Source organism: Rutidosis leptorrhynchoides, chromosome 3 (assembly GCF_046630445.1).
Source record: "Rutidosis leptorrhynchoides isolate AG116_Rl617_1_P2 chromosome 3, CSIRO_AGI_Rlap_v1, whole genome shotgun sequence".
NCBI classification, from domain to species: domain Eukaryota; kingdom Viridiplantae; phylum Streptophyta; class Magnoliopsida; order Asterales; family Asteraceae; genus Rutidosis; species Rutidosis leptorrhynchoides.
The window spans coordinates 199,203,116-199,223,630 of NC_092335.1; the positions used below are offsets into that span (position 1 = coordinate 199,203,116).

At 36.1% G+C, this 20,515-nt stretch overlaps 2 protein-coding genes across 2 annotated transcripts; one reads left to right on the plus strand and one right to left on the minus strand.

Moving 5' to 3' along the window:
- Positions 1-9,712: 9,712 nt before the first annotated feature.
- On the plus strand, positions 9,713-10,496 carry LOC139900746 (uncharacterized). Its single transcript, XM_071883504.1, has 2 exons — positions 9,713-9,736; positions 9,906-10,496. Exons 1-2 carry the CDS (start codon positions 9,713-9,715, stop codon positions 10,494-10,496), a joined length of 615 nt encoding a protein of 204 aa, XP_071739605.1.
- A 5,671-nt stretch (positions 10,497-16,167) lies between these two features.
- LOC139900747 (uncharacterized) lies at positions 16,168-16,641 on the minus strand. The gene has a single exon (XM_071883505.1). The coding sequence runs from the start codon at positions 16,639-16,641 to the stop codon at positions 16,168-16,170; it is 474 nt and encodes a 157-aa protein (XP_071739606.1).
- Positions 16,642-20,515: the final 3,874 nt, after the last annotated feature.

The window sequence follows — 20,515 nt, forward strand, 5'->3', positions numbered from 1 at the left end:
TGAGTGAATCAAATTGCTATGGTTTCATATTGAACTCTATTTTATGAATCTAAACAGAAAAAGTATAGGTTTATAGTCGGAAAAATAAGTTACAAGTCGTTTTTGTAAAGGTAGTCATTTCAGTCGAAAGAACGACGTCTAGATGACCATTTTAGAAAACACACTTCCACTTTGAGTTTAACCATAATTTTTGGATATAGTTTCATGTTCATAGTAAAAATCATTTTCTCAGAATAACAACTTTTAAATCAAAGTTTATCATAGTTTTTAATTAACTAACCCAAAACAGCCTGCGGTGTTACTACGACGGCGTAAATCCGGTTTTACGGTGTTTTTCGTGTTTCCAGGTTTTAAATCATTAAGTTAGCATATCATATAGATATAGAACATGTGTTTAGTTGATTTTAAAATTCAAGTTAGAAGGATTAACTTTTGTTTGCGAACAAGTTTAGAATTAACTAAACTATGTTCTAGTGATTACAAGTTTAAACCTTCGAATAAGATAGCTTTATATGTATGAATCGAATGATGTTATGAACATCATTACTACCTTAAGTTCCTTGGATAAACCTACTGGAAAAGAGAAAAATGGATCTAGCTTCAACGGATCCTTGGATGGCTCGAAGTTCTTGAAGCAGAATCATGACACGAAAACAAGTTCAAGTAAGATCATCACTTGAAATAAGATTGTTATAGTTATAGAAATTGAACCAAAGTTTGAATATGATTATTACCTTGTATAAGAATGATAACCTACTGTAAGAAACAAAGATTTCTTAAGATTGGATGATCACCTTACAAGATTGGAAGTGAGCTAGCAAACTTGAAAGTATTCTTGATTTTATGTAACTAGAACTTGTAGAATTTATGAAGAACACTTAGAACTTGAAGATAGAACTTGAGAGAGATCAATTAGATGAAGAAAATTGAAGAATGAAAGTGTTTGTAGGTGTTTTTGGTCGTTGGTGTATGGATTAGATATAAAGGATATGTAATTTTGTTTTCATGTAAATAAGTCATGAATGATTACTCATATTTTTGTAATTTTATGAGATATTTCATGCTAGTTACCAAATGATGGTTCCCACATGTGTTAGGTGACTCACATGGGCTGCTAAGAGCTGATCATTGGAGTGTATATACCAATAGTACATACATCTAAGAGCTGTGTATTGTACGAGTACGAATACGGTTGCATACGAGTAGAATTGTTGATGAAACTGAACGAGGATGTAATTGTAAGCATTTTTGTTAAGTAGAAGTATTTTGATAAGTGTATTGAAGTCTTTCAAAAGTGTATAAATACATATTAAAACACTACATGTATATACATTTTAACTGAGTCGTTAAGTCATTGTTAGTCGTTACATGTAAGTGTTGTTTTGAAACCTTTAGGTTAACGATCTTGTTAAATGTTGTTAACCCAATGTTTATAATATCAAATGAGATTTTAAATTATTATATTATCATGATATTATCATGTACGAATATCTCTTAATATGATATATATACATTAAATGTCTTTACAACGATAATCGTTACATATATGTCTCGTTTAAAAATCATTAAGTTAGTAGTCTTTTTTTACATATGTAGTTCATTGTTAATATACTTAATGATATGTTTACTTATCATAGTATCATGTTAACTATATATATATCCATATATATGTCATCATATAGTTTTTACAAGTTTTAACGTTCGTGAATCACCGGTCAACTTGGGTGGTCAATTGTCTATATGAAACATATTTCAATTAATCAAGTCTTAACAATTTTGATTGCTTAACATGTTGGAAACATTTAATCATGTAAATATCAATCTCAATTAATATATATAAACATGGAAAAGTTCGGGTCACTACACGACAGTCGACCTTGTTGGCAGCCGCCTGACGTCTGACGATTTTCTTTGTCTTTTATGTACTCTCTTTAATATCCAAACAATTTTTCCACCAACCACATCTCTTCTTTAAACCCCAACCACTGGATCTCTAGATTTTCTTTTGTCCTATTTTCAAGTACTCTTCAAAAGTGGTCCAAACTCTTTCAATTTTCTTCAAGGTAAGAATCCAAAACTCATTTTTCTTTTGCCTATACTTGTTTAATTATGTAAGAGTCTTTCCAAACTAATAGGAACACTTGTTTTCTAGCATGAACTCCTTTAATTATGTGAGTAAAATATTGTTATGGAAAAATTGCTTACAAAATGTGCCATGAAAGAGTTTTCTTGCATAAATCTCACATATATTTTAAAAATCTTTTGAAACCACTCATGCACACACATATGTTTGAACAAGCTATTATGATACTTGTCAATCTCATGACTTTTGTCTATACTTGGTAAACATAAAGCAAAATGATGAAACTTATCTAAATTTTCAAAAAAAAAAAAATGGCACAATTTACTTTCAAAATTTTGTTTTCAAAATGAGTCTAGACAAGGACTAATCTACATACATTTAGCATATAGTTGTTCAAAATTATAATAAACTTGAATATGTTGCTAAAAATGTGGCTTTTCTAGGAAATGACCAACACAAGAAAACAACGTATTACAAACAATAGGCAACACATGGAAACTAGAACATTTCATGAAGAGCGTGTTGTTCATCATAAAGAATTTCCCGAACTAACTCAACTTTTCACTCAAAACAATTGCTTCTCATTTTTTGAGTTTGATGAAGTCATTTATCCAACATTGATTAGAGAATTTTATGCTCATCTTGACATTTCAAATCCCGACCAAGTTGCATTTCGACTTTTCAACACACCCTACACTTGGTCTCTTGAATAATTCGCAACCGTTATGGCTATTCCCTCAAATGGGCGTTCTTTCTATACTCCATCTACCGATCTAAGATCACTTAATCCCACATTTCCGTTACAACCTATTTTAGATCTCATTACTATTCCCGGAGTGCAACGAAACCTCAACCAACGACTTCGCATTCAAGATGACGAAATACGCCATGATTTTCAGCTCCTTTTAAACGTCATTCGCAACAATGTCTATTATAGGGATCTTACCGCCACTCACACTTCAGGAACTGAAGTTGTTATCATGTGGTCACTTCTTGCTTATGAACCCATAAACCTCGCTTATCTCACGACTCAACGAATGGGTTATCTTTGAGAACTAGGAAATCCCCCTCTTCGGTACTCAAACCATCTTAATTGACTTTTCTGATTTGTTGATGCCATTAACCCTTCTCAAATTCCTCAACCCGTGTCAACAATTCCTCTTACCTATTGGGAAGCTCATCCGGTCATCATTATCTCTTTCGACAATGAAGGCTCAACTATCTCCGATGCGTTTAGCACCAACGGCATTTATCATTAAATAATTCATGTTGGTTAAGATTCAACTTTAAGGGAGGGTAGATTCAACACTTATCCTAGGATTAAAACTTGTTATGTACTAATTATTGTCATACTCTTATTATGCTTATTATGTTTGTTACTTCTTTATGATTAACATTGGTTCGAGGGGGAGCCACACTATCGATAAACATGAACAATTGATAAGCTTGTACGATTTAAGGAGGAGCATTACTCTAGGGCGCGCTTAGTTCCAGGGGGAGCTAACCTTTTTGCTTCGACAAAAGGAGGAGAAAGTGTATGGTAAGTGATGTTAACACTTATATCGGCTTACATAGTTAAAACACTTACTCATATGTTTGTCATCATCAAAAAGGGGGAGAATGTTGGTTAAGATTCCAATCATAATATTCAAAAGTTAATCAATTTGTTTTGATGATCACACAAAATAGATAAGTGCTTAATCATATGCAAGACGACATGAGTTCATAAGCCTACACTATCTCTAGCAAAAGACCAATGTATAAATAATTAAACTTGGTAAATTTACTATGCGGCTGCACCACGGTCGATTGTAGGTCTTACCGTGGATGCCCTGTACCAACGGCTGCAATCTTTTTCAAATTTATGTTATGCGGTCAAGTACACGGTCGACCGTAGTTCGACCTAAGTTTTCGCTGTTACCAAAATCATCCACTTTAAGTTAGACCACTTTGAGACATCTATAATTTACAAAACCTTTTTAAACATACTTATAATAGTTGCCCTTTTTGATCTCAAAAGAGTTTTAAACCAAAAGATGTTAATTTCAACTAACCACCCCTAATGACATCTTAAGCTCAATTAAGGTCAAACTCATAAGTGTTTTATTTTTACTTGTTATAAAATGTCATTCAAATACATACTAATGATGGTCATTAAAAGTCCCAACAAAAGAGTTGCTCTCCCATAACTTCTATGTATCATTTTTATGTATGTACAAGTATGAACTAGTTAGTTATTAATGTAATAATCTCCAAGTAAGCTCCAAGAAGTTTCAAACTAGTTCATTTGAGATGCAACAAGATTCCAAAGGACAAAATGCTTCCATTAGCAAAATGACAAGCAATTAAGATAAGTTGATGAAGTTTTGAAAGATAATGTTTTGTCAAGAGACAAAATTCTACAATTACCCTATTAAGTAATCAATGACAAATGGTCAAGGCTTGAAGACTTTCTTCTTTTATGGACATGTCAACTTCCACACTTATGTCCAAAACAAAAGGGGTAATGGGGATGATTTTAGAATCAATTGGCTTTTAGTTACAGCCATTCAACAAAGGAAAATGACAATTTTCAAAGTACAAAAATGGCCATAAGAATCAGATGTCAGAGGTACACGGTCGAACCACGGTCGACCGTGCAGTGAGCCGTACAGCTTCCAGGCAGATTTCTCTTTTTATAAAAGTCAAGGCTTGGAGCATTTGAAGACTCACCTCTTGCACTCATATTTTCTTATACTTACTGATATCATTCTTGTAATTCATTGTAATCTTTTAGAGTGATTGTAGCAAGAGTACTTGTAAGCTTAAGTTGTAAGTTTACTTGTAAACTATATTCTTAAAGGGATCTAGAAGGTAGTTGTGTATTTCACTAGGATAGTGCATTAGGATCTTGTAGTAAGAGTTTTAGGTGATTGTGAAGTCTTCAAAGGGACGTATGGGTTAATAAGGTGTGGCTTATCGAAGTACTAGTGTTGTATCCGGACACTCCATCGAGTTTGGAGTATCGTAGTGAAGAAAAATCTCAATTCGTAGAATTGGGAAGTGGATTAAGGAAGATTAGTTAACATCTTCCCGAACCACTATAAATCGTTGTGTTTGTTCTCTCTTCCCTTATCTTTTTGATTACATATACACTTGCATATTTTGTATACATATTGTTTGAGAACAAACATTTCAAATCACTTACAATTAAGTTCAAGTTCAAGAAAAAGTAAAGAAATTTTTTAAAATATTGTAAGTAACTATTCACCCCCCTCCCCTTCTAGTTACTTACATCCTTTATTTGTCATTAACACATTTGCTAAATCTCTATTGGTTGGTCAACATGTCATTGATGACACAAACCCACTTTAATCACAAAGCATGCTAGTATTAAAATTTGAACTTGTTTGTAATTAATTAAGTGTATCAATGATGTCTTGACAAATTAAGCATGTAGTAACAATTAAGCATGTTGCAAGACATCAAGTTAATCAAGTTTAAACTCATTCATAAACTTAATTTTGGACTTATGAAAAGATATGTGTGTTAATATTTCATTATAATTTAAGTTTACTAGATTATGACATTTTACAAATTATCCAAGTAACACATGCATATGTTGAAGTAGTCCAAATACTAGTTCCAACTTGTAACAAATAGCAAGACAAGTTTGATACATATTCATATTATTAGCTTACTACTCATCATTTAGCACTTAGTCAAATAGTCAAGCAACACACATGTACTAATAACAAGTAGTAAAGCAAAATTCATGTAATAACTAGCAAGAGATTATTAAAATAATCTTAGAATTGAGCATATCATAGCATTAAACTAAGACAAGTAAGTTTTACTTGCAAAGTGGTATTTGCAAGATTAATGTATAAGCATACATTAATATCCAACACATGTACAAGGAAAGAGAAATTCTTGGTTGGTACTTGGTAACCATCCTAAGAATGTCTAGATACATTTTAGATGTACATGTTTTCTTGTAACACTTATGTGTTATCCTTAATCTAGGCTTAATCATCATTAAGGTGTCATTAGGCGTGATTAATCAAGATTAGCGTTCTAGTGACCAAAAGTCCTTCAGGAAAGACGAAGGCAACTATCCTGAGCATGTTTGAACATGTTTCATAAATTATAGATGCCCGGAAGTGGTCAAACATTTTTAGTGATCAAAATCCAGATAGTGGGTTTCTGCAGTCGATCCACGGTCAGCCGTGGAGTCGACCGTGCATCCCTGTTTCACAAATCTTGGTTCATGTCTCCACGGTCTGACCTGCGGTCAACCGTGATTCAGCCGTGTTCCCTGTTTTTCATTTTAAGCTTTCTTTGGTTTTTGGTCTTTTGCTAGATCAAGTTTGGATTAGTGTACTTGATGATTTATGTCAAGATGTCTACCATTACTTTTAGCTATGTGCATATGACATCATTAAAACACTTATTGTTATGGGTTAAGGCTAGTATAGTCATTAAGCATAATTCCATGTTAACCCACATTCTCCCCCAACAAATATTTTTTTCCCCAAGCCCAATAAAATATGTACCTTCCAGCTACGGCCCAACAATTGAAATTCTAAAAACCCAATCACCTTACCACCAATGTCCATAAAGAGTGCATGCTTCTGTCCCAAAAAATGATCCATTTCATTCCAATGACCTTAACCCAAGCCCAATAACGCATATACAGCAAACCTCCACGCACCCCTGCCCACAACAACCAATAGTCCATCCCCTTATCTTAAACCTGGCAATAAATCAAACTTCACCAACTCTCTGTGAGCCCAATCAAGATTAAAAACCTTTTTGCTAGCCCCGAACCTGAAGTACCACACAACCCACATCGTTTTTTCCAACCCATCCCTTCATCTTGTCCAACCCCAATCCTAATCCCAATCAACTCTCCTTACCCCATGCTAAGCCCACACTTTAATTCCACTCAGCCCAATCCCACTTCGCACGCTAAACCAAATCGCAGCCCATGTAATGCTCCAGATGTAAATCATAATTCTCCCACTTTCCCTAATACTTCTAAAAACCCTTCGTAAAAACATGTTAAAAACTGCATCAGTAGGCAATTGGGCGACACAAAATTATCCCGACATAGTTGAAGGGATGTACTGCTTCGAAAGATAAGCAGCATAAATCCCAAGTAAAGAGTACAGTGAACACCTGGAAAACTTCTTTAAGATTCCTGCATTTTAAAAGGTTATCCAGATAAGCGCCCAAAGCTAGAAAATATTCATGTACTTCGTTAGCTACAAAGGGAGTTAAATAGAAAACTACCTTCCTCGACTCCTCTGCTAGTGTTGGTCTGAATGAATATGGCAAAAGACTTGGCCTATGTTGGGAGGACAAACCCCAATGACCCATAATGCCCTCCTTCGCTTTCGTATAATCAAGTTTTTTTATGAAGATAATGTCAATTAACATTCATGGTTTCGGAGGTGAGGTCAATGAGGAAAGTAAGATCGGGTGGTTTAGAAAGATGCGGTTAAGTGAACTTCCTGATATTGTGGCAATCCAGGAAACTAAATGCAACGAAGTAAGCGACAAATGGGTTGAGTTAATTTGGGGGTCTCAAATATCCAATATGTGCAAAAACCAAAAATAGGGAAAAAAAAAGGTGGGATGTTGCTGATATGGGACCCCTCGGTTTTTGTTGTAGATGAAGCTGTGTAAAGACAATACTTCTTAGCTATCAAGGGTACATGGATAGGAAAATCAAAATAGTCGATCATCGTTAATGTCTATGGCCCGCATAAGGATGCGGAAAAGAGGTTTTGGGATATTCTCGAATGTCTTATGAATTTCTCGGGTGTTGAATGGGTAATAGGTGGTGAAATTAATGAGGTTAAATCGATGATGAGCGCCAAAATTGTGTCTTTATTGAACGAAGGGCGAACCTATTCAATAACTTTGTTGAAAACAATCATCTTGTTGAGATCCCATTGATCGGCAAGCGCTTCACTAGAATAAGTGATGAAGGGAAAAAAGTTTAGTAAACTTGATCGCTTCCTCGTCTCGGAAAGCTTCCTTGACACTTGGGGTGATGTCTCGGTTATCAGTTTGGATAGAAAGAAGTCTGGCCATTGTCCTTTAATCCTACGTAACAAAAAATGTTGATTTTGGCCCTAAACCTTTCAAAATATTTGATGTATGGCTTGAATTAATTGATGTCGAACCTATTATTGTTATGGCATGGAATAAGGAAGTAGTTGGGTCAAGACCCGATTATGTGTTTAGAAATAAGATGAATAATATCAAAGAAGCATTAAGAGAATGGAGCAAACTCAAGTACGGTGCTATCGATATGGAAATTGAGACCTGGAAGTGCAAGGCTACTGAATATGAAGCAAAATCTGACATGGGTTTGCTATCTGAAACTGATAGAGTCGATTGGGTAGATGCTAGAGTCAAATGGACCCAAGAAGAAAAGGACAAATAGGTCATGCTTAGACAAAATTCTATATTAAAATGGGCTGCGGAAGGTGATGCTAATACCTCGTTCTTTCATTCCATGATCCGTAGAAATAATAACAGATCCAACATCAGGGGGTTATATATAGACAACATTTGGGAAGAAAATCCAGGTAAATTTAAAGATGAAGTCCATGATCATTTCAGAAAGATTTTTGAAGATCCCTCCCATGTTTCACCGGATTATAGTACCATCAAATCGCTGCCTTTCAATAAGATTACCTCAGAGGATGTCACAATGCTTGAGGCACCTTTTCTCGAGTCGAAAATATGGATCACCATCATAGAATTCGATCCTTCCAAGGCCCCTGGCCCAGATGGCTTCAACATGAGCTTTTTCAAGAAATTTTATTGGATGATAAAAGATGATCCAAAAAGAGCTAACGATTGGTTTTGGAGTAACGAATGTATTTCAAATGGTTGCAATGCTTCGTTCTTCAATTTGATTCCAAAAAAGAAAGACCCATTGAATCTAGGTGATTATCGCCCCATTAGTTTCATCGGAAGTTACTATAGTATCATCGCAAAAATGCTCACAAATCGCCTTCAAAAGGTAATACATAAGATCATTGGTACCAAGCAAAGTGCTTTTATCAAAGGAAGATATATTCTCGATGGTATTCTAGTAGCTAATGAGGTAGTAGACGAATTGAAAGCTCAAAAGAAAAAGGTCTTATTTTTAAAGTCGATTTCGAAAAAGGCATTAGATAGCCTTAATTGGAATTTTTTGTTTAATGTATTGGAATGTATGGGTTTTGGTGACAAGTGGAGATTATGGATATCCTCATGCTTAAAATCCGCTTCAATCTCGGTTCTTGTAAACGGGTCTCCGACAAAGGAGTTCACATTACCAAGAGGAGTTCGTCAAGGGGACCCACCATCACCTTACCTCTTCATAATGGCGGTTGAAGGTCTTAATTTTCTCATGAAACATGCAATGAAGGCAAGACTATTCAAGGGGCTTGAAATCGTGGTAGATAGAATCACAATCTCGCACCTTCAATATGCCGGTGATACTATTTTTTCAGAGAATGGAATAAAAGAAATGACGGTTACCTTTTCAAACTTCTCAAATGCTTCGAAATCTTCTCGGGATTAAAGGTTAACTTCTCAAAAAGTTGCCTTTATGGTATTGGAGTGTGAAAGGAAATTGTTGGAGAAATGGCAAACTACACAGGTTGTCGGGTAAGCACACTCCCTTTTACTTATCTTGGAGTCCCTGTTGGTCAAAATTGAAGAGTATTCGTGATTGGGATAAAGTGATAGAAAAGTTTCACTCAAGATTAGCGGATTGGAAAACGAAATCGATGTCTTTCAGTGGACGCCTTACCTTAATTAAATTGGTCCTAAGTAGCCTTCCATTGTACGCCTTCTCCCTATTTCGTGCTCCTTCAAGTGTCCTCAAGTTGCTGAAGGGTTGAGACGTAAATTCTTTTGGGGAGGGACGGGCGATAATTCAAAAATTTCGTGGATTAAATGGGAAAGCGTACTTTTACCGTACGAGGGTAGGGGGTTGAACATTGGGTCTCTTAAAGCAAAAAATCTATCCTTACTTGGAAAATGGTGGTGGCGTTTCCACAATGAAAAAGATGCCTTTTGGGTTAAAGTAATACAAAGTCTTTATGGGTGGGACGAGGGGTTGGGATCTCACGTGCTTGCCTTGTCTCGAAACAGGAAGTCCACTTGGAATGAAATCCGGCCTGCTGGAACAAGCATTGATGAAATTAATATTTATTTCACAAATTCATTCGTGAAGACAGTCAACCAAGGAGACAACACAAGATTTTGGAAGGATTTATGGATTGGAAATCACACTCTCGCGGAAAGATTTGACAGATTATTCAGACTTGAATCCAATGAAGATGTGCTAGTTATGGATCGTCTCATTAAAAATGAACACAACGGCGACTGGAATGTATCCTGGAACTGGTCAAGGCCTCTGTAGGGTGGAACCTGCAGTGAATTGGATGAGTTGAATGCAATTTTAAATGGTTTCGAGTATACTGACAAATCGAGTGACGTATGGAAATGGAATCTAAACACTTCTGGATGTTTTAAATCCTCGGATCTCACTTCGTTAATCAACAACAAGATATTACCGACAATACCGTCTGCAAAGGAAACCATGAAAAATAATCTGATACCGCAAAAACTCAGTATTTTTGTTTGCGAGCAAAGATGCAAAGACTACCGCTACTTGTCGAGTTAGATAAACGAGGTGTGGATTTAAATTATGTACGTTGCCCTATTTGTGATGACAATGTCGAGACAACAGACCGTATTCTCTTCAAATGTTCGTTTGCTATTGATATTTGGTTGCGTGTTTTTGTTGGTGGAATTCAGGTTCCTTGTCCTCTACAACCTCTGATACCGTGTTCTTGGGCACCTCTAATTCCTCCAGGCCGAATGTGGTCTCCAAGATGTGGTAGATGATCGAATGGACTACCGGATACATGCTCTGGAAAAATAGAAATCAAACGATTTTTAGAAAGAAAAAAAGCAATGGTCCGGTGATGCTCAATGAAATTCAAATCAAAGCCTTCGAATGGATCTCCAAACACTCGAAAAAGCGCTCTCTGATATGGTCCCAATGGGTGCTCGGCCCAAGTTTGTGCAATGATCATGGATAATATCGTCTAATTTTCTTTTGTTTTCCTTCTTTGTATGTGTTATTAGGAGTCATTTTTCCTTTTCTCGTTTGTTTAATTGCTGAAGGCATTCCCTCATGCCTCTCTGTACTTTCTTTCCTTATTAATAAAATTTTTTGCCTTTCCAAAAATAAAATAAAAAATATATGAAAAGTTACATATTCCGCCCTCCCATCTCCATGGACGATCGGCCTAAGGGCTTGGAGGGCCAAACTTTACTTTTTCATAAAAAGACACGGAACGTTGTACGTTTGCTCGAAAACGTTTTGATGATTAAACGATTCATGGTTTTTAATATAATATAAGTTATAAAACTATAGACATAAAAATTCTAGCAAATGAGGAAATCTATAAATGCATGTAAACAATTCATCCAATTAATTGTCGAAAGTTCCAAAGTCACAAATGTCGTTTCCCGATTTTTCACTAACCAAGGTGTTTTCCTAAAATCTCGCATACTTCTAAACCAAAGCATGTAGTCATGAATATGTAACACATATTAAAATACTATGCTTCGAAATGTTCATGAAAGGGTTCATAACATAGCAAGTTATAGTATTTAAGCAACAGTCGTTAAATACCTAACGAAAAATGTAAGGTTGTTACATTACCTACCCGATATAGAAAATTTCGTCCCGAAATTTTAGCTAGTGCCTTTCTGTTGCCGTTGCATCAGAGAATAGATGAGAATAATTTTGTTTCATTTAGTTTTCACGCTCCCACGTGAACGCGGGTCCTCTATGTGCGTTCAACGGACTTGTTAATGCGTATCTCATCGAGAGGGATCACCAGATCTTCGTCGTCCAATCATTTCTTCAAGTTCGGCACGTGAAAAGTATCCCGAACTTCGGTGAGTTCTTGTCGGTTCCCTTAAAATTCAAATTGTTCGTATGGAGAGCGAGAAGAAAAATACTCCCTACTCGGGTCGAATTAGATAAGAGAGGGTTGGACCCGGGTACAATAAGATGTCAAAATTGCGATGATGGCTTGAAAGCGTTAAACATGCATTACTATATTGCAAGTTAGCTTCCGATTTTAGGGTTCATGTTTACAACTGGTGGAATTGATCAACCCTCATAACAATGATCTATCAGGTATATTTACGGCAACTGGACACAATTTATCGAGCTACAACGACAAAATAAATTGGTAAGGGGTGACTTGGATATCCGGTTACTTGATTTGGAAGAATAGGAATGTGGGCACTTTTACTAAAAACAAGTTAACAAGTGCATTAGTCCTAAATGAAAATTAACTAAGGAGTTTTGAATGGATTACTAATAGAGTAAAAACATTAAGCCTCGTGTGAATCATTGGTTATCTAATCCACCATCGTTTGATGTAGATCCTGCAAACCGAATAGGAATTGGTTGATCATTCAGTTCGTTTTTCATTTTATTCCCTTGATTGATTAATTCGGCAAAAGGGTTGCTCTTGATAGAGCTTTGAATGTTTGTTATTTTTTAGGCTGAATCCATGTTTATACACACGATAGGCATTCTTATATAGTTTATAGATGTTGCGCTCGATTCAGCGAATGGGTTGGCCATTATGAAGACTAAATGGATTCGGGTTGCTTTGTCGCTGAATCATAACACTGTGGCTAGTTACCTTCCCCGGCTTGGGACTTTTCAAGTACGTTTTTGTTTTGGCCGCCTGTTGGTGTCGGATCTTGCAACCCTTTTGTATAGAATAGAAATATCTCATTTTTTAGTTTCTTACGTTTTTCTCTTTGTTATCATGTAAGGTGGACACCTTGTAATTTCATGGTTAATAATAATAAGTTCTTCGACTTTAATAAAATTGATAAAATTAAAAACAAACCTAACACTACAAAAAAAATGAGCCTTAGTAACGAAGACTATTGATCACTAACAACACTAAATTGGTCATTAAATCAAGTTAGTGAACAAAATACGTTAGTCACTTCTCGTCACCATAGATTCGTCACAAAACATGATTAGAGATCAGAATACTAAAATTGGTCACTGTAGTGACAATTTGTTTGGTCATTTTCAAAGATAATAACAAATAACATTATTAGTGACCAAATAATAAGGCGTCATTAAAAGATCATCACATATGACTACTTTTCTTTTAGTGTAACCGTCATTAGTGAGTTAAAGAAAATGTGTATGACTCCTGATATGATCGAAACGGATGGTTTTATTTATGCGGTGTCGTTAGGCCGCAAGACGTCAGAATCAGCTATCTAGAGGGAGAACATTGGTTTATTATTTATATTTTGCGGGGCCTAAATTTACTTTTAACTTTCTAAGGTACAAGGTGTAAGTTAACCTAGGGTCGTGCTTTTGAATGGTTTAACGAATTGAAGATCAAATGAATAATTGTATTTGGTTAAATTACCTAAATAAAAGATAGTACTACGTAGTTGGTTTTAAGCTAATAATCCTAATTGCGAAAAAGTAAAGGAGGTGGAAGGATATTCGGAGTATGCAGATCAGGGAAATGTTGACCAAGATATCAGTTTGGGCTAGAGAAAGGTAATTATGTTTATGTTAAAGCTAAGATTAGAATGGTGTAGATCTGGTTGGATGAGCCAATTACACAGACCTACTTATCTCTAGACTCTCAGAGTTCTCGTTGAGTAGTGAAAAGTATGTCACTTGGTTGTATAATTGAAGGGTAACTATACCTTGGAGGTTATCCTTTGTAAAGCACTAGGTTTATTAGTGAGTTGGGTTCAAATCCTAACCCTCGTTATCAGTTCGGGTAACTGAATAACAACGTGCCGTGTTGAGTGAACACTGATCACAAACGGAAGGAGTCCGTCGGGTTAAGTTGACAAAACCTTAATGTAAACTAACAACCATTTCATCATACTAATGAGATCATATTGATCTAAGCATTATACAGCATTACAATTGACATACTGAAAGTAAAGCAGATAGAAACCTAGTAGATACCTAAACAGTTGATATGACTTAATCCTAGGGCAACAATCAGACAAGAACATGCAATAGGTTTGGGTCACACGGTTAAGGTACTAACTAGATCTTAACAACTCCTAAGAGGTCTCTTTGGAACAGTCAATAAGCATACTAGGTCATTCATGTCTCAATTTCTAAGTTCCGTGTTTTAAAAGCGCATTAGATGCCTCTCGGGAACTCCGGCCATACCGAGTTCAGGGTGGACAAGTCCTGATCACAACCTATGTTGGTCAATCCTTAAGATGCTAGCATACAAATCTATCGAAATCACAAGTTCAGTATGAAGATTGTAACCGTACTAATTTAACATAACTACGCTAACCAAAACTTCTATCATGGCAACATACAGATTAATTAAGCTAACATGGTAATATCAGAATGCATTATTAAACATAAATGATAACAACACATGTTTAATTAATAAGATAAGCGTTTCGAAAAAAACCCTGAAAAGGCCGAAGAAATCTGTCTGAGATCGCAGGCACTCGCTGGGATATCCTCCGGAAAATAAAAGCTAAACTAGCTACTACTAAAAATTAACTAAAAAGCTTGAAAATCTAAATTGAAGTACAAATTGAGTGTGTGTAAAAATGAATGCGAAAAGCTCCTTAAATAGGCAACACGTTTCCTGGCATACGGCTGGCAGGCCGTATAGCAGGCCGTGTGGCAGGCCGTATGCCATGGCCGTATGCCAGGGCAAGCCGTTTTTGGTGCCCGGATGCTGGCAGGCCGTTTCCCATAGTGGCAGGCCGTATGGCAAGCCGGATGGAAAGCCGTATGGCCTGCCCTGGGTTGCTATTTTTCTGGGTCGTAACTTGTCTTTCACCGTTTTCGCTCTAGAATCTTCGTTTTAGCTCCGTTTGGCTTGATTCTTTTTGTGTCGCCTTTTGTAATTACTTAATCTACAAAATTAACCGAAAAAACGATTATTTTGCCGACAAAGTTTGAAACTTTATTGATTTAGGGCTCAATATCGGGGGTAAAAATGTGACTTTTTGACCGATATCAACTCCCGTAATATGAAAAAAAAACTTTTATAAAATATATCAGCTACAAATTTACAGTTCTTACGATCTATGAAAGCTAGAGTTCATTGGATAAGTTAAAAATAAAATTCGAGTGAAGAAATTCGAACTTTTTGATTCCATTTGTATTTTTTTGTAAGATTGATTTGCTTTTCAAATTTTTTTTTCCCTATTAATGGACTAGATACAGGAAAAAATGTAATTTGTTTGGATTTCTTGGAACGTTAATTCTTTGTAAGTGGTTACGACATCTCTAGGGTTTTCAAGAGGGTCGGGTTTTAATATAATTTTGCCGTAAAAAAAAAGTCATATGAATTTATGTAATTGCTTTATACTTATTTAATTGAAAATTGTAACATTAAATGGTGCGTTAATTATGTTTTGGAAAAGTATACTCACCTCGTGTAACGATATATAAATATAATATTAATATTAATACATATTTATTCCATTATATACTTAATTAAATTAAATTAAATACTTCTATAATTTTTTAATATATATTCACCTTGATTAGCAAATAACGTAACTTATAAGGTATACCCTTATGGGCTTATTATCTATATGCGCATGCGGCATGTCGCTACCCTAATAAATTACTCGTATACACTAATCGACATTTATTTTATTAACATTATTTTTTTTTTATTTTTTTTTGAAAAGCCAACAAATATTATTAAAAAACAAAGAGATACAACGAGGAGGGGTCAAAGACCCAATTTACAACCACACGAAAGAGGACTAAAACTATACAAAAAATGAACGCGAGAAGATACAAAAACATGGAGATGTACACAAGTATTGGATAAAAATTGGCAGGAAAAAGCCTTCATCTAACGTATACACCTAGGTTGAATCAACTTGTATATGACAAGCTGGATTAGGAACCAAGATACAGTGCTGAAAAACACAGCGACAAAGTATTTGACCCTAATCCACTTAGACTCAGACCAAGGATTAACACGAAAGAGTCCGGCATAAAAAACCTGCCTTTAGCCAATACCAACATATGTGTGATTTGCATCAAACCGATTGGGGTTAGAGATCCACGTTAACCAGTCTAAAGAACCTTTTTTCCAACGAGAGCTAATCCACTCAAAGCTTTTACTTTGAATATTCGAGACGATCTTTGCTGAACTGAGAGATTTTTTGCTGAACACCCGATCGTTACGGTTTATCCAAATGAAGTAGCACGTGACCCATACTACCGTTTGCCATATGGATGCTCCAAGGGTTGTGTTAAGATGAGGGTTTTCACTTTTGGAAAGATCCGAAACACACGAGAAATTTAAGTTGTTATAATTCCACCATCTTCGAATTTTATCCCATATATCGATGGAAAGGCTACACGAAAGTAGGGTATGATGTAGAGTTTCAATATCTGCATCACACACCGGGCATCTAGTTGAGTGAAGATCAATGCCTTTTCTATCTAGTTCAACTCTAACCGGGAGTTTATTTTGCATTGCTCTCCACATAAAGATAGAGACTTTTTTCGGGACGAAAGGGTTTATCACAGTGGGGGAGAAGCAATGATGGAGCCAGCAGGGGGGGTGTTTAGAACGTGCAAGAGAGATTCAGTGGTGAATATCCCGTTATTACAATGCAGCCATGACCACGAAGAGAAAGTATTACACGAGAACTTATGCTGTTTGATGGAATCTGTTAAAATAACAAGCTCATCATTTGTTCTCCACCTAGGTTGAGTAGACCAGGACCATGAAAAAACCGCAGCAGCATTCTCAAAGGAGATTCGATCAGCAACAACGGCATCTTTGTTAAGCTCAAGTCGGTAAAGTCTTGGGAACATGACTTTGAGAGGTGAGTCACCCAACCAAATGTCGCTCCAAAAACTAGTATCCAAGCCTTTTCCTACATCTTTAACAAACGCGTTAGACAAATTAAACCCTACCTTGGTTAGGGTTTGATCAAGGGAAATGATATTAGCCCACGTTCGACCCGAAAGTTTTTTCAATTTATTATCGGATAAGGGAGCAACACAACCCAACCCACCACTATGACCATAGATACTTTTGATGACACGAACCCAAAAAGCATTTTCGTTTGTAAGAAATCTCCACCACCACTTTGCTAAAAGGGCGTAATTTTTTAGTTTTAGTAAGCAAACATTTAACCCGCCCAAGTCGTATGGTAGGAGAATTTGACTCCATTTAACCCAAGCCATTTTTCGTTCGTCGGAAGAACCTCCCCAAAAAAAATCACGTCGCATACTTTCGAGTTCTTTAATAACACTTAAAGGAGCTTTAAAAAGAGAAAAATAGTACAACGGAATGCTACTTAGGACCGATTTTATGAGGGTTAACCTACCCCCAAACGAAATCGATTTGGCTTTCCAATCGGCTAACCGTTTTTTAACTTTATCAAAAATGGGAGCTCAATTATTATGAAGCTTTAGGTTCGCACCAATTAGGAGACCAAGATAGTTAAACGGAAAAGAACCCTCTTTACACCCAAACCATGAAGCAATGTTGCTTAATTCGGATTTTGACGTATCAATTCCATAGACACAACTTTTACTAAGATTGATTTTGAGTCCTGAAAGATCTTCAAAACATTTGAGGATTTTTAAAATGTTTCTCACTTCGACTTTGTTCCATTTACAAAAAATGATAGTATCGTCAGCGTATTGTAAGTGTGAAACCACGATCTTATCATTTCCGACCTCGACATCGTTAATTAACTTTTTAGATGTTGCGGTTTTTAAGAGTTGATTTAAGCCTTCACCCGCGAGGATGAAGAGAAAGGGGGATAAAGGATCCCCTTGCCTTACACCTCTTTTGGGGAAGAATTGGTCAGTAGGTGAACCGTTTATTAAAACAGAGATTGAGGTCGAGTTTAAGCATGAAAGAACCCATTTGATCCATTTACCCCCAAAACCCATAGAACTCATTATGTAACCAAGGAAGTCCCAATCTAGGCAATCAAAAGCTTTTTCAAAATCGACTTTAAAAATAAAACTTTTTTGATTTCTAGATTTTAGATCTTCAATGGTTTCTAGAGCAATTAGCACGCCATCAAGAATATATCTATTTGAAATAAAGGCACTTTGCTCGTCACCTATTAGCCCCGGGATTATTTTCCTTATTCGGTTTGCAAGTATTTTTGAAAGAATTTTATAATAACTCCCGATGAGGCTAATAGGTCTATAATTGGAGAAATTGAGGGGGTCTTTAACCTTCGGGATAAGAGTGATGAAAGAAGCATTACAGACGTTGGAAATTTGACCTGTATCCCAAAACCAATTAATTGCATTCAGGAGATCGTCCTTAATTATGTCCCAGAATTTCGAGTAAAATAGCAGATTGAAACCATCTGGACCCGGAGCTTTATTCTTTCCGCAGCCATTGATTGCATCAATAACTTCAGATTCTGTGAACTTAGCTTCTAAGGCTGCTGACATGTGAGCTTCAAGTTTTGGTCCATCCCATTGATTAAGCATCCAAGCATCAGAAGCGTTTTTCTTGAAAAGTCCCTGAAAAAAATTAAAAGCTTCAGATTTAATTTTAGAAGGGTTAGTGGACCATACCCCACCGATGTTGACTCCGTGAATATTATTTTTCTGATTTCTTCGGCGTATGTAAGAGTGAAAGAATTTGCTGTTCTCGTCTCCTTCTAATGCCCATTTGTATCTCGCCTTTTGCTTAAGCATCTCGACCTGTGTTTTTTCTTTTAGAATCAGACACTCCCGATCTTTCATCCATTTCTCATATTGTTCCTCGCTGAGATCAGAATTCTCCGCTTTTTTTTCCCAATCATTGACGATACTTGTTAATTCTTCTATTTCAGCTTTCAATTTGCCATCGGAAGTTGAGTACCACTTTCTGAGCTCCTATTTTACTAATTTCAATTTATCACGAAAAATGCAATCGGGCTTGTTGCTGTTAACCTTTGATTTCCAAGTAGCTTTGACGATATCATATGAATCTTTATGTGTCATCCATTCGTCAAAAACTTTAACTGGTTTAGGACCAAAATCTACGTCGCCATCTTTTAAGATTAAAGGGCAGTGATCGGTATGCTTTTTATCTAAAACCAGAACATTTATATTCGGCCACTGTTGAATGAAATTTTCTGAGACGAGATATCTATCCAATTTACTGAATTTCCTCCCATTATCACTGATACGCATATAAGTTCTGCCCCCTAATGGTAGATCGATCAAAGAATTATCTTTTATGAAGTCGTTGAAGAATTTGGCTGTTTTTTCACAAAATTCAGTGTTTTTTCGTTCCGAAGCAAAATCTAACTTCATTAAAATCACCGAAGATGACCCACATTGCATCATCATATTTCAGAATGTCCGAGAGATCCTGCCACATTTTCCTTTTGCCTATCTCATTTTGGGGCCCGTACGTATTAACTAAGACAAGTTCAGTACCTACATCTTTCCAAAATCCTTTTACCGCAATAAAGGAATCACGCTCAACAACTCGGTTAGCATAAAATAAACATGGATCCCAAACCATTAATAACCCTCCCGAATTTCCTTTTGCCTTTTTAAAAGCATATTTGAAATCACAGTTACCCCAGATCCTTTCTACCCACAGATCTGAAATTGTTTTAGATTTCGTTTCCTGTAGAGCAATTATGTTTGGTTTTTGTTGAAAGCAAATTTTTTTGAACCAATTTGATTTGTTTTTATCATTTAACCCTAATCCTCTAATGTTTAGTGAAAGAATCATCATAATAAACAAAAGTGTAAGAAACGCGAAATAAATTGAGAGATACAGCGATTACCTCAAACTTTAACAGAAGCATGTTTCCTCGATAAGCCTAAAATTGCACCAATATCATCACAGTTCAAAGAGTTATTTGATAAGGAGTGTGAACCTGTTCCTTTGTGACGGCCAGAGGAGGATTTCGATTTACTCTTGGATGACAATCGCCTTCTGTTAGGGTCCCTAGCTTGAGATTTGGCTTTCAGGATTTTTGATGAAGAGTTCCATCTTCGAATGTATGCCCAGGTGGATTCAGAGGCTGATCTGCTAAGTGTTATTTTTTTTCCAACTTTCCTGTCTCTTTGGTGTAGAGGAGATCGATCAGTAATAGGTGAATGTCGAGAGCTTGAATCTAAATTAAAACAATTATTAGCCAGGCCAAGAAAATCATTAAGGGGATCTATTGGGCTAGTATTGTTTTCGGAATTCGGAACAGGCCCATTAGTGGGATTAATGGGCTCGGGATGGGCTTGGGTATTAGGAGATTCTGGATTGCTTATTGGGTCAGAGGTAGTTCTGGAACAGTCGTTGGTGGAGTTCTGCTGTTTTCCAAGGCAATCGACATAATTAAGGGTTTTATTCACCGAGGAAGAATCGTCGC